This window comes from Muscardinus avellanarius, assembly GCF_963383645.1.
Source record: "Muscardinus avellanarius genome assembly, chromosome: 11".
NCBI lineage: Eukaryota > Metazoa > Chordata > Mammalia > Rodentia > Gliridae > Muscardinus > Muscardinus avellanarius.
In genome coordinates this window covers 12,951,087-12,964,685 of record NC_137797.1, presented here as the reverse complement: position 1 = coordinate 12,964,685, position 13,599 = coordinate 12,951,087, and the positions used below count along the sequence as shown (strand labels likewise).

The window sequence follows — 13,599 nt, the reverse complement described above, 5'->3', positions numbered from 1 at the left end:
GCATAGATGCCCTTGCTGAGAGCTGGCGACAGGGTTTGCAGAGCCTCAGCTGCCTGTAGGGAAAGGGACTGAGGATATAATATGGCCCCCGCCTGGCTGAGGCTTCCCTGAGTCAGACGCTGTTTTGAAAAGGCTCCGTCGTTGGCCAGGGCACGGGTTTCCATACAGGTCAGAGCCCAGGCCTTGGGGCCCAGCAGCCTGGTCCTCACCCCAGCCAGGCATGCTGTGTGACCTGGGGTAAGAGGCTCAACCTCTCTGAGCGTCAGCATCCCCATTAGTCAGGTGGGTCCATGATGGACCCTCCTCGTGGACAGTGCCACTCCCCCGGACAGCCCATCCCATCTCTGCTGCTGGGCTTTCTGCCTCCCCGTGGCCCTGGGTGAGGTCAGCCATCTGTGCTCATATTCAGGTACTCTGTTCAGTCCCCACCTCTCTGAGCCTCCAGTGCTGGACTCCAGACTCCCACAGGGCCCTCGGAGTCCTGACTCCGGCCACTCCTCGCTGCAGGGGCCACCTGGCCACGGGGCTCCCCTCAGCTCCCCACATCTCCTGGGCGGAGGAGGGGAAGAGGATGTGGGGGCGGAGGCAGGGCTGACACCTGGCGTCCAGGTGTCTAGGAGCCTCGCACAGCCCCACGTGGAGCCTTGCACAGACCAACGTGGCTGGGGCCACGTGAAGACTCGGCTCCTCTCAGAGAAGAAAGCCGCGGACTTCTCCGCCGTGCTCACCCTCTGTCTCTGGTTTCTAATCCCTGCCTCCTGTCTCTGGATTTCCTGCCTCCCTGCCTCCTCCCTCAGATTCCTGACCTCTTCCCTCTGACTCCCTCAAATTCACCCAATCTCCACAGTGATGGAGACAGACGCAGTCCCTGGGGGCGCGGATTCCCCTCCACTCCCCCCTGGACAGAGCTGAGCAGCGCAGAGCAGAGCTCCCCAGAGGCCCCGGGGAGGGGGCTGTGAGGAGGCGGGGTCTGCTTTCCCCATCTCCTCTGGAGGAGCTGAGCCCACTGCAGGGGAGACAGACCCCTCTCCCTCAGGGCACGGGTGGGATTCTCAGCCTAACCCTTGGCCATCCAGGTGGCTGAGCCCAAAGGCAGAGCCATTTACCATTGTTCATGCCTGGATCACTTATTGAGCACCTGCTGTGTACACAGCAGTGCCATCCCACGGCGCATATTCAAGGACAGCTTCAGGCTGAATCGAGAGGGGTATGTGGAGTGTCTAGGGTGCGACGATTCCAGGCGGGCTCCCTTATTAAGCACATGGGCATGACGTGCAACCTTTTGATCTACAGGCTCTTTATTCGTGGAATAAGAAAATAACAATGTGTACCCCCAGGGAGGTGGTCCTCCGGAGTGCAGGGCGGCCGCCGGGGTCCGGTCCTTTCCTGACCGGTCTCTGGCTGAGTAGCTGTGCGCAAGGGCCTTCATCTCTGAGCCTCCGTTTTCTGGCCACCTACCTTCTGGGTTACTCAAAGGAAGAAGCAAATTAAAATATATACAGCACTTTGAGCACCCTGGCACATATTAAGTGCAGATGAAATGCCAGCTCTTATTACCGTTCTATACTTAGCACCGTGCCTGGCACACCCCGGGCTTGGTTACTGGTAATTGCCGTTGTGGTGGCTCCAGGCCCGGGCGGCGGCGAGCACACTACGCTGGCCCACTGTGAGCGTCTCTTTGCGATTCATTCATTGAGGTCATGTTGGCAGCTGGGAATTGGCCATGATGGGAGTATTTACGCCATAGAAATTGACAAACGCCACCAACCAGGGCCTTTGCGAAAGGCATTTTTGAGAGCAGTTGCCCGCCCCTGGGGCTCTCCAGTCAGTGAGCAGAGGTGGACGTGGGCCAGGAGACTGGCACCCAGGAGGCCTGTCCATCTTGAGTGGCCTGAGCCCTGGGATGGACAGCCCTGGGATGCTAGAAGGTGCTGTGGGTACGTGCACAAGTCACTCCAAGCTGCTGACTTGGGGCTCCCAGGGATAGGGACCAGGTTTAGCACATCCAGGGCTCTGTGTGAATTGCACAAACGCCCCTTCCTCCAGGACGTTGCCTTCTAACCAGGAGCTCTGTGCAGTGCCCAGCCTGCCCCACACTGAGGGCAGCAGGCCAAGGGCAGCAGGCCGGTATCTATTTGCAGTCCTCTGGAGAGCAGAGGGAGTCCTGCTGGGGGGGGGGGGTAGGGGAGCCTTCACAGCATCAGAGCCAGAGCTCGCAGGCAGCCTGTGGAGGGCCCTCAGGGGCGGGGGCTGGCATGAGCACAGCAGCGGAGGCAGGTCTTAGAGGAGCTCAGGCTGACTGGGGCGACTTCGCCCAGAGGTCCTGGTGGTCATGATAGGCAAAGGAAGGGGGGCTGGGCTATGGGTGTCCATTGGGGTGGGCGTGTGGAGGTTCTCTAGTCTCTACTTGGGGTTCAGAGCTTGGGTCTATTTTGGCCTCTCTTATGAGGCCCTGGGTTTCCTCTAGAGCCAGAAGCTGGAAGGGAAGGAAGGTTGTGTTGCCTAGAGGTCAGTCTCCAACCTCATCCTCAGCTCATCCAACCTCATCCTCAGCTGCGGACAGAGGGAGCCCTCTGAACGCCAAGCTTAGTTCCCAGAGCAGGTCCTCCTGAGGTGGCCGCAGGAGCAACCTCTGACACCAGGCTTCAAGGGGAGGCGGTCTGCATGCAGCCCTTCCCTCCTTTCTGGGAGGGCTGAGTGGTCACGGCACCTTTGAGTTTAAGAAAGACATGTAGCCGGGCACAGCGGCACACTCCTGTAATCCCAGCTACTTGGGAGACTGAAGCAGGAGGATCGCAGATTTGAGGCCAGCCTGAGCAATGTACTAAGGCTCTCAGCATCTTAGTGAGACCCTGTTTTAAAGCAAAAAATAAAAAGATTGGGAGAGTACCTTGGAGTTATAATGCCCCTGGGTACAATCCTTAATGCCCTCCTCCCCACACACAAAAGCAGCACATGTAGCTGGGCACAGCTGCACACACCTATGATCTTAGAATTACATGTTTGAGGCCAGCCTGGGCACCTTAGTGAGACCCTGTCTCAAAATAAAAAATAAAAAGGGCTGGATGTAGTGGAATGCTTGACTAATATGTGCAGGGCCCCGAGCTCAATCCCCAGCACCATAAAGGAAAAGAAAGACGCGCATGCACCTTCCTGTGTCATGTCCCAAAGCCACAGGCTCTGTGGAAGTCAGGGTTGAGAGCTGGGATGGCCCGGGGGAAGGCGTCTGATGGTAGTTAGCTCCTTGAGGTCTCAGCCTGTGCTGAGTCCTTTGCAGCCGACCTTGGAGACATCTTACACTGGTCTCAGATGAGTAGCTTGTGTTAAAGCACAAATCCAAATCCCGCAGTCCTGCGCTCCAGTGACTGAGGGTAAATAGACGGAAGGGTTACTGAGCCCGCAAGCAGATGACAGAAGGAGTCAAGAAACAGAAGGCATGTAATCCCCGTGCTTGGGAGGCAGAGACAGGAGGATCGCGCAGGTTCGAAGCCAGCCTCGTTGGCTTAAGAGACCCTGTTTCCAAATTTAAAAAATATAAAAAATAGGTCTGGGAGTGTAACCCAAAGGTAGAAGGGTTTTCCAGGAACCTCAGTACCACCAAAAAAAAAAAAAAAAAAAAAAAGAAAGAAAAAGAAAAAAGAAAGAAACAGAAGGTGTGAGACTGAGCCAGGAGAAATCGGGGCTGCTTAGACACACCCATTTCACAGTCAGAAAACTGAGTCCTAGGCAGGGACACAGAGACTCAGGCCTGCGTGGAGGGATGTGGGCTGGGGCCCAGGCCTTCTGACACCCACCCCTCCCTTTTGCCACAGCCCCGAGCCATGATGAAGACCCTGTCCAGTGGGAACTGCACGCTGAGCGTGCCGGCCAAGAACTCGTACCGCATGGTGGTGCTGGGCGCCTCCAGGGTGGGCAAGAGCTCCATCGTCTCGCGTTTCCTCAACGGCCGCTTCGAGGACCAGTACACGCCCACCATCGAGGACTTCCACCGCAAAGTGTACAACATCCGCGGCGACATGTACCAGCTGGACATCCTGGACACCTCCGGCAACCACCCCTTCCCTGCCATGCGCAGGCTGTCCATCCTCACAGGTGAGGCTGGTGTGGCAGGTGTCAGACCCGCGGGCAGCTCAGGACCGGCCCCTGCACCGTGGAGCTCAGAGAGGGACTTACGGCCAGGTCCAGTTCTGTCCGGCAGGGGGTGGGTGACGGACCCCCTAGTCTGCCTTCCTGTGATGGGAACTGGGGCTGGGTCCTTACTTCCCAGAGAACGGATCACGAAAGGCTGCTCCCTTCCCCTCTGGTGGAGACCCAGCGGAGTTCCAGGCCCACGGTCAGACCCCAGGGCTCAGTCTGCCCCCCCACACACTGTCCTTTGCCACCCCTGGAGAAGTAAGGACAGGGCCGGGTGGGGGTCAGGAGGTCCAGGCACAGGGGAGGGTACTAATAAGTATAGTGATGGCGGTGGCATCGGCTCACACTCGTGGAGGGCTGCGTGCCTGGGCCTGTCTTAGCCTGTGGCATGTGTTTATTGACTCCTCACACCTATTTTAGGAGATGAGTATTTGCCGGTTTTATGGGTGGGGAGACTGAGGCCGGCAGGTAAGCAGTTGGCTCCAGGTGGAGGCATGGCTGGGGAGCTCCTGGCCCAGTGGGAGGCTGAGGCCCCCGAGGTGTGGTCTGGGCCTCATTTACGTTCCTGCAGCCAGTTCAGTGTGGCGGCTGAGAGGGCAGACCCCGAAACCCACCATCTGGGGCGTGGTCCTGGGTCCACTGCCTCCTGGTGTGGTGCCTCAGACCACGTGACTTTACTGCTGTGTGCCTGTTTTGTCTTCTGGCATCTGTCAGCACATCAGCACCATCTCAGAGGCCCTGGGAGAATTAAGTGAGGTTGGTATATAAAGTGCTTGGTGAGCAGACAGCACGTGCTACTTAGTGAGGCCCTCTGCAACTCAGTGAGACCCTGTTTCAAATAAAGAATTAAAAAAATAGGGCTGGGGGTATAGCTCAGAGGTAGAATGCCCCTGGGTTCCATCCCCAGTACTGAAAAAAAGGGGTGGGGGGATGGAGTTGGCCATTTGTAGCGGGCCAATTCCCAAGCCATGTCCCTCCTGTTGGCAGGCAGACAAGGGAGGGAGAAGTGGCTCTCTATATACCATTAAAATGGACCCCCCAAACTGAGATGCTTGTACATCAAGAAACCCCTGCCTTGCCCACCCTCTTCCACGCTCCGGCCAAGTCTGAGGCCGACAGGTCCTCCTTGAGCGTCCCAGGCGCATGGCTTCCTCCTCCCAGCCCTCCTTGCTGGCCCTGTGACCCCGATTGCATTTGGGCACCCACTTCTCACTTCTGCCCTTTATTTTGGAGATGGAGCGTGCAAATAGAGGAGCCCTGGGTGGACCTGGGTTCGAAGGCTGGCTTTAGCACTAGGTAGTTCAGATGTGCGACTGGAGAGCATGTCACCTGTTGGAGTCTCGGCTGCTTGGCAGGCATGACCTCACTCCCGCCGCCAGTGCCTGTGAGGACAGAAAGGAGGCATGGGAGGGGTGAGGTCCGCTTGCCTTCCAGCACGCAGTGGGTATTGCGTGGGGGTCAGCTCTCCCAGCCTCCGGTAGGGAACTGGGGCCAGATATAAATAGGGACATAATATAATGTCACAGGGAGGAAGAGAGATGTGAGGACCACGTGCATATTTGCCAAGTTAATATTTAGTTACACAAATAATCCAGGAACACACCTTCCATCCAACACTGCAGCTAGGACTGAAGCCTCCGTGTGCCCATCCCAGGCCGTGTCAGCCTGTGCTCCCGCCCGCCCTCCACCAGCACATTGACATTCAGCTGAGCACCCGTGGTGGCCGCTGCCTTTTCTGTCTGCTCCACGGGCATGCTGCGTTCTGAGCGCACCAGTGCTGGTGGCTTTGTTCTCACCAGCCCATGCCTCATCTTCCAACCCCGGTGGTGGTGTGGGGAAATCCTGGAAGCCATTAATTCCTCCTGCTGGCTCCTTCCAGCTGTGGGCAGGGGCGGCCTCTGCGCTTGGCATCTGCAGTCTCAGATTTGAATATGTCAAGGCTGCGGGTCCTCGGGGCCTGAGATGAGTCTACTGGCGGGTTTGGCAGCCCGAGCCAGCAGCAGCTGACAGCCTTGGTCATTCACACTGTCCCACCTCGTCCTCAGGCAGCCTCACGGAGCCCACTGTGCGCAGGCGCCATGTGAGTGGCTCCAGAGTCCACCCCGGCCCGAGCCCTGTTCTCAGTGTGGCACATGCTGTTACGGGCACTGGTGGCGCGCTCCAGGGTCCAGAGGCGCAGGTAGCAGCTCTGCCAGAAGCTGGGATTGCCCCCTGCTCCTCCCAGGATGTGAGCCAGGTGCCAGCTCCTCTGGTTTATTTAAAAATCAGAGAGCACCTACTGTGTGCCAGTCCAAGGACAGATCGTTGCCTCCTGACCTGACCACATTGACACTGTGTGACCTTGGGCAGGCTGCTCGCCCTTTCTGAGCCTTGGCATGCTCACCTACAATGGGGAAGCAATCAGTCTCAGTGGTGGAGGTGTCGTGAGGTGTCAAGGAAGCAGCAGGTGCGGAGCAGCCTCATGTCAGCTCCTGCCGTGCAGCTTCTCATTGTCATTACTGACGCCGCTGAGCAGCGCCACGCTCTGCTCTCCATCTCGTTACCCTTAGTCCTGGGCCGCACTTCATGCCTGTGGTGCAGGCGGGGAAGTCAGGGCTGGACAACCTGGTGACCCAAGCACAGGGGGGCCATGTGAACCGGACCCAGGCCCGCCTGATGCCCACACATGGCTCTTACTGCAGCCACAGGTGTTTGCTGAGTTCCTACTGTGCGCCTGGTGCTGCTGCAGGGTGTGCTCTGAGTGAACCAGCAGAACTCCCGCCCTCACGGTAGTTACATTAGTATTCTGATGGCCTGTTAGAGTCCACAGGTTAGCCCATCTGCAGCCCTGCCACCAGGGAATGTGCCGTGAACTCACCACTGTGTGTGTGTGTGTGTGTGTGTGTGTGTGTGTGTGTGTGTGTGTGTGTGTTATAGGAATTAAACCCAAGGACACTACCTCCAAGCCACACCCCGAGTCCTTATTTTATTTTTTATTTTGAAACAGGGCCTCACTAAATTGCTGAGGCTGGCCTTGGACCTATGATCCTCCCGTCTCAGCCTCCCACATACTGGGATGACATGCGTGTGCCACCATGCCTGGCTGGACTACACATATTTGAACCAGGCCATGCCACCCACGAGCCTTGAACAGGGCATCTAGCCACCTGAGCCTCAGCTTCCTGCTCTGGCGGCTAGAGAGACCGAAGCCGCCATCCCAAAGAGCCCCTGCAGGGGCTTCGTCAGCTCTCGGGTAGTAAGTGGCAGCTGGTGGACAGTGCAGGGGGCAGGACGAGCTGCCTGGGTGCGGAGGGCAGGAGGCGCCCGCACTCACCGCCAGCTCTCTCCTGCAGGCGACGTCTTCATCCTGGTGTTCAGCCTGGATAACCGGGAGTCCTTCGACGAGGTCAAACGCCTGCAGAAGCAGATCCTGGAGGTAAAGTCCTGCCTGAAGAATAAGACCAAGGAGGCGGCAGAGCTGCCCATGGTCATCTGCGGCAACAAGAACGACCACGGCGAGCTGTGCCGCCAGGTGCCGGCCACCGAGGCCGAGCTGCTGGTGTCGGGCGACGAGAACTGTGCCTACTTCGAGGTGTCGGCCAAGAAGAATACCAACGTGGACGAGATGTTCTACATGCTCTTCAGCATGGCCAAGCTGCCGCACGAGATGAGCCCGGCGCTGCACCGCAAGATCTCGGTGCAGTACGGCGACGCCTTCCACCCGCGGCCCTTCTGCATGCGCCGCCTCAAGGACTCGGGGGCCTACGGCATGGTCTCGCCCTTCGCGCGCCGCCCCAGCGTCAACAGTGACCTCAAGTACATCAAGGCCAAGGTCCTTCGGGAGGGCCAGGCCCGCGAGAGGGACAAGTGCAGCATTCAGTGAGCAGAGGGGGCGCTGGGGAGGGGCCGGCAGTGCCTTAGGGAGGTGGCCCACCGCCCACTGCCGCACCCGAGAGCCCGCTGCTGTCTCCCTCCAGGACCTCCCAGACCGGATGCCCTCTGCCTCCCGCCGCCCTCCCAGTCTCGTCTGTGGCTCCCCTGTGCTGTGACTCTTCCGTGGGAGGGGAGAGGGGTGCATCCCTGGGGACCGCAGACCATCTGGGAGATGTCAGGACCGGTGCAGAGACCACGCTAGCGCCCTCTGGGCTTTGGGTTGGAAGAAACGCTAATGTCAGAGGGACAAAAGTGACACCCAGGAGCCAGACAGGAGCGGCCACTGCAGGCCCAGTGTTAAACCCAACCTGGCGGAGGTGGCAGCTAGGTCCCTCCCACCCTGAGCCCGCCAGTCCCAACCTCCGCTCATTTCTGTCTACCCTCCCGTCGGAGTGGCCCCGGCTGCCCCCACATTGAGCCAGCTTTGAGTGTGCGGTGGGAGGGAGCGTGGCTGCACCTCCCAGACAAGGCCCCCTTCTGGCCACGCCCACACCCAGCAAGCCACCCCGACCACGCCCACTTTCTGCCCACGGTGGCCACGCCCCTCAGGTCCCTCCATCCATTGGCTGTGCTTGTTTGTGGCTGTTCTCTTGCAGTGTTTGGCAGTAAACAAGAAGTCCTTGGACTGTAAGAGCCCAGTGACGGTCTTCTGCAGCCCTCTTCCTAGTTCAGATACCCCGCCTCTGCTGGGGATGTCGTCCTCCCCAGCTCCCTGACAGGGTCCCTGGGGCTTGGCTGCAGCTCACCACTGACCTCAAGCTCAGCTCCACAGTCCATAGACACTTGCAGGGCCACTTCTGCCCCAGGCCACAGAGCAGGTGGGGGAGTGACACTCCTCAGCCCTGCCCCGCCTCCTAGCTGGAGGCGGAGCCCTGTGACAGCCAGGCTGCCCTCTACTCTGTATCCCTCAAGCATTTACTGAGCTCCTGCTGGGTTCTGGGTTCACTGCGTGCTAGGAAACAGAGGGAGAGGGGCGCTCCTTGTCCCTGGCTCCGGCCCCTGCCCACCCCTGGAGCCCTGCTGCCTTCTGCACACACAGCCCAGACGGGAGAAGGAGCTGCTGCTGGGAGCCAGAGCTGAGCCTGGGTGGAGTCCGCAGAGACGCTCGGGGCCGGGCCTCCCCTTGTGCCCAAGATCGGGCTGTGCCAGGCCTGATGGGCTTTATTCTGTAAACCAAAGGCCCTTCATCAGCTCTTTTTTTTTTGTGGGTCTGGGAATGGAACCCAGGGGCATTCTACCTCTGAGCTACACCCCCTGCCCTATTTTTTTATTCCTTATTTTGAAACAGGGTCTCACTAAGTTGCAGAGGGCCTCACTAAGTAGCTGAGGCTGTCCTCAAACTGTGATCCTCCAGCCTCAGCCTCCCGAATGCTGGGATTACAAGTGTGTGCCACCACGCCCGGCCCTTCATCAGCTCTTAACAAACACATATTATGTTCTAATCTCCTTAAAAGTATTGGAGGGTAGCCAGGCGTGGTGGCGCACGCTTGTAATCCTCGTGCTTGGGAGGCAGAGACAGGAGGATCGTGCAGGTTCAAGGCAGAGACAAGAGGATCGTGCACGTTCGAAGCCAGCTGCGTGCGCTGGCTTAGGAGACCCTGTTTCCAAATAAAAAAATGTAAAAATAGGTCTGGGAGTGTAGCCCGGAGGTAGAAGGGCTTCCAGCAACCCCAGTGCCACACACACACACACACACAAAAAGTATTGGAGGGTAGCCGGGCATGGTAGTGTACTCTTGTAATCCCAGCATTCAGGAGACTGAGATAGGAGGATCACAGTTCACGGCCAGCCTTAGTGAGGCCCTTTACAACTCAGTGAGACTCTATTTCAAAATAAAGAATAAAAAATGGGGCTGGGGATGTAACTCAGGTAGAATGCCCCTGGGTTCTATCCCCAGTACCACACACACACACAAGTATTGAAGGGTAGGGTCACAAGACACTATAGTAGTAATCTAGTGAGTGTTCCCAAGGCCCAGAAATTGCCAGCCACTTGTCCCAGGTCATGCTGCACCTGTGAGGCAGAAATGGGGAGCTCAGGCCTTCGGGGATCTGGGCCGTCTATCCCCGCTCCTTCCCTGGAGGGGTCTGTTAAGGTTACTGGAGATACCGTGTGTATGTTGTGTCTGTGTATATACATGTGCACATGTGTGAACATGCTGATGACGCACAGCTGCCCAGATCTGCACACCTGCACCCGCCCTGGCCCCTGCCTCCGCCGGCTCCCAGCCTGCCTCTCAGCGCAGCAGCTCCAGCCCAGCGGCTTCTGTCCCCGCCTGTCCCTTCCTGCTCAGCCTGAACCTTAGGGCAACGGGCATCTCATCCGTGGAAGGCGTGTGGCCTGTCTCACCCACCATGCCCCACCACCCCGACCTCTGTGCATACTACCCATTCATTAAAGCGGATTTGTTACAAAGCTGTAGCCTTGATGTGTGTATGTTGTTTATTTCCAAGAACTGGGGTGCTGCTTCCCCAGTCAAAGCCAGCCCTTTTCTCCCCAGATGTGCTTACTGGGACCCCCACCCTGCTTGGGGTGTTGAGATGGCTCACAGGTTTAAGTTGGGAGGACAGGACTAAGGCCTTACTCAGGATACCGGGCCCCTCCCAGCCCTGGGCCTCTGGACTTCCAGGATCGTGCGCTGAGATGCTGTGTCCCTCTGGAGAAGTGGTCATGGCCGGGTTGGGTGGAGAGGCTCCACATGGACCCTTCCCTCCCCAGGCACCCTGCGCCTGAGTTCTTGGTTCCTGGAGAGCAGAAGTGTCTCCAGGTCCCATTTGGCAACATCTAGGGACAGTTTTGATTGTCATGACTAGTTGGGACGCTGGGTGCAGTGGTGCATGTCTGTTGTCCCAGCCACTTTTGAGTCTAGGCATTTGAGACAAGCCCAGGCAGCATAGCGAGAACTTATATGGCATTATATGAGAGAGAAGGGGAGGGTGGCAACGCCTGTGATCGCCGTACCTGGGAGGCTGAGATAGGAGGACTGCAGGTTCATGGCCAGCCTCAGCAAATTAACAAGGCCCCCTGCAACTTAGTGAGAACCTGTTTCAAAATAGGGCTGGGGGGTGTAGCTCAGAGGCAGACTACACCTGAGCTCAATCCCAGCACCACAAAAAACGGCGGGTGGGGGAGGCGCAGGCTGCGGGTGGAGGCAGGGATGTGGCCCAGCACACTCCAGACCCCAGGATGCTCCAGAACAGAATTCTGCGGCCTCCCAGTCAATCATGGGTGGCCTCACTTAGACAGCCAACCTCGGGGGTCAGGCCCAGCCCACAGCTGTGTGGAGTTGACAGGAATAGTACTCAAGAAACTTGGGGCAAGCAGAGGGAGCCCTTCTGTGAATGAGACAGGGTGAGGATGAGGTAGGGGACAGCACGTGCAGGCAGAGAGAAGGCCCACGCACCACCATGGGTGCCTGTGGGACCAGGAGGCCTCCCCGGGAGGACAGGGAGGGCACTTGCTGAGCACGTTATCTGCCAGGTCTTGTGTGCCTCCCTGTCAGCCGTTCAGGAGGCGCCTACTCCTCACCACACTGTTTTATGATGAGGAATTGGGTGCAGAGAGCTGCCCAGCTGCAGGGGCAGATGGACAGTTGAGGACCAGAGGTTACTCTGATAAGTAAGGGGTTACTCCGAGAGGGCAAGTGAAGTGTTATGTGTCTGGAGAGAAGCTGGCCTGTCCTGACTGGCAAAACTACCGAGCACAGTCAGGTGCCAGGCTTGGCGATGGACCACAGATGTGGGGCAAAGACTCTGCCCCAGGGGGGGCTCAGCACCCAATGGAGGGGCTACAGCCTGTTCCCTGCAGGGCCACTCACAAAGCAAGGACAGCCGGGCTGTGCACAGAGGCCAGACCAGGTAAGTGGGGGCAGGGGGAGCAGGGCCCGGGGCTGGGTGTTCTGGATTCCAGCTCCCTCTGGGCCCACACCAGCCATGAAAGGTTCTTGTGGCGGGCGAGGGGTGTGTGTGTGTGTGTGTGTGTGTGGCCACTCCCTCTGCACCCAGGTCCATGCTGCACTGTAGGAAGGCTAAACAAGGGACCACTAGCCAGCCCTCCGCAGTGTGTCCTGGGGGAGCCCGCCAAACGCTGCCCTCCCTCCCTCCACGGGGCCTCAGGCCAGGTGGGTGAGGGGCGGCTGGACCAGATGTGCAGGGAGCAGCCCCTGCAGCCCTGACCACTGGGTAAGGAGGAATCCATGTTCCTGTTGTACAGCCCCGGCATTCCAAGCGTTGCTGCACAGAACGCTGCTCCTCCCGCCCACTGCTGGCTCCCACAGGTCTGGCCTTAGGGGGGGCCCCCGGAGGGAGACCCCACACACACATGTCCTCTCAGCCCAACACAGGCTACAGTATGATAGGAGGAAAATTCCCCTCCTGGAGAGATGGTCCTGTACGCGGCCATGAGCCCATGATAGCGGCTGACCCCACCTGGGCAGGGAGCTTGGGAAAGCGGACTCCGGAGGGTCCGTGCCCTGAACTCTCAGTTCTTGTCCTGTTCCGCCTCTCTGAACCTGTCACTTACTCAACACCAGCCTGCGTCACAGCCGCGGCCGGTGGGAGGCCTGCCAGCCATCAGCAGCAGAGGCTCCCAGGAATGGGGGCAGGGATGCGGAACTGGCCGTCACTGAAGACCTACTGTGCACCCAACACCACGTGGAGTCATTTACCTGTGGAGCCTTTTACCTGCGTCCTCTCATTGGACCCTCATGGCAAAGCCACGTGGAAGGATTCCGAGTCCTTTTCAGGTAAGAGGGAACAGGGGCTCAGAGAGGTAGTGCCTCTTGCCCAAAGCTGTACAGCCAGCGAGCCGGAGAATTGGGCCAGAGTCCTTGTCTAGTTCCAAAGCATGCTAGGTCTTAGGGCTTTTGTGATTGAGCTGGCAGAGGGCTGCTCTCTAGAGAGCAAGGCCGTGGGCATGGAGGTCAGGAAAAACTTGCTCAGCTACACGCCGCCGTCATTTAGCACCCAGGCTTCTGGCAGTGGCTTAACGCATGGCTGAGGCCACAACTACATTCAGGCTCAGCGGGAGCGAGGTGTGGGGGGGTTGCAGCACCACAGACTCGCCTCCTTCTGCGAGAACCCAGGCTGGTGGTTTACCTACCATGCCCGAGGCTGAGAATTGTAATCCCTGCTGGGAGGGGGTCCCAAGCTGGTGGTGACACTTTACCCTGGAAAAATAGGAGGCCAGCCCTGGCCTACAGACTCAAGACACCACGTGGTCTGACTTCTCTTGAGCACCCATCAGAAATCAGGTCTGAAAGCTGGGCATGGTGGCACACGCTTGTAATCCCAGCATTTGGGAGGCTGAGACAGGAGGATCACGGTTTGCGGACAGCCTCAGCTACTTAGTGAGGCCCTTTGCAACTCAGTGAGCCCCTGTTTCAAAGTAAAGAATAAAAAAATTGGGCTAGGGCTGTAGATCAGAGGTAGAATGCCCCTGAGTTCCATCTCCAGTGCTGCAAAAGAGAAAGAAAGAAAGAAAGAAAGAAAGAAAGAAAGAAAGAAAGAAAGAAAGAAAGAAAAGAAAAATAAGAAATCAGGTCCAAGCCAGGCA

The 13,599-nt window shown here is 58.2% G+C and overlaps 1 protein-coding gene across 1 annotated transcript; it reads left to right on the top strand.

The window, feature by feature from the left end:
• Positions 1-3,821: 3,821 nt before the first annotated feature.
• Positions 3,822-7,996, top strand: RASD2 (RASD family member 2; the record flags this gene model as incomplete). Its single annotated transcript, XM_080706653.1, has 2 exons — positions 3,822-4,092; positions 7,467-7,996. The coding sequence occupies 2 exons, from the start codon at positions 3,822-3,824 to the stop codon at positions 7,994-7,996; spliced, it is 801 nt and encodes a 266-aa protein (XP_080562779.1).
• Between the last annotated feature and the right edge of the window lie 5,603 nt (positions 7,997-13,599).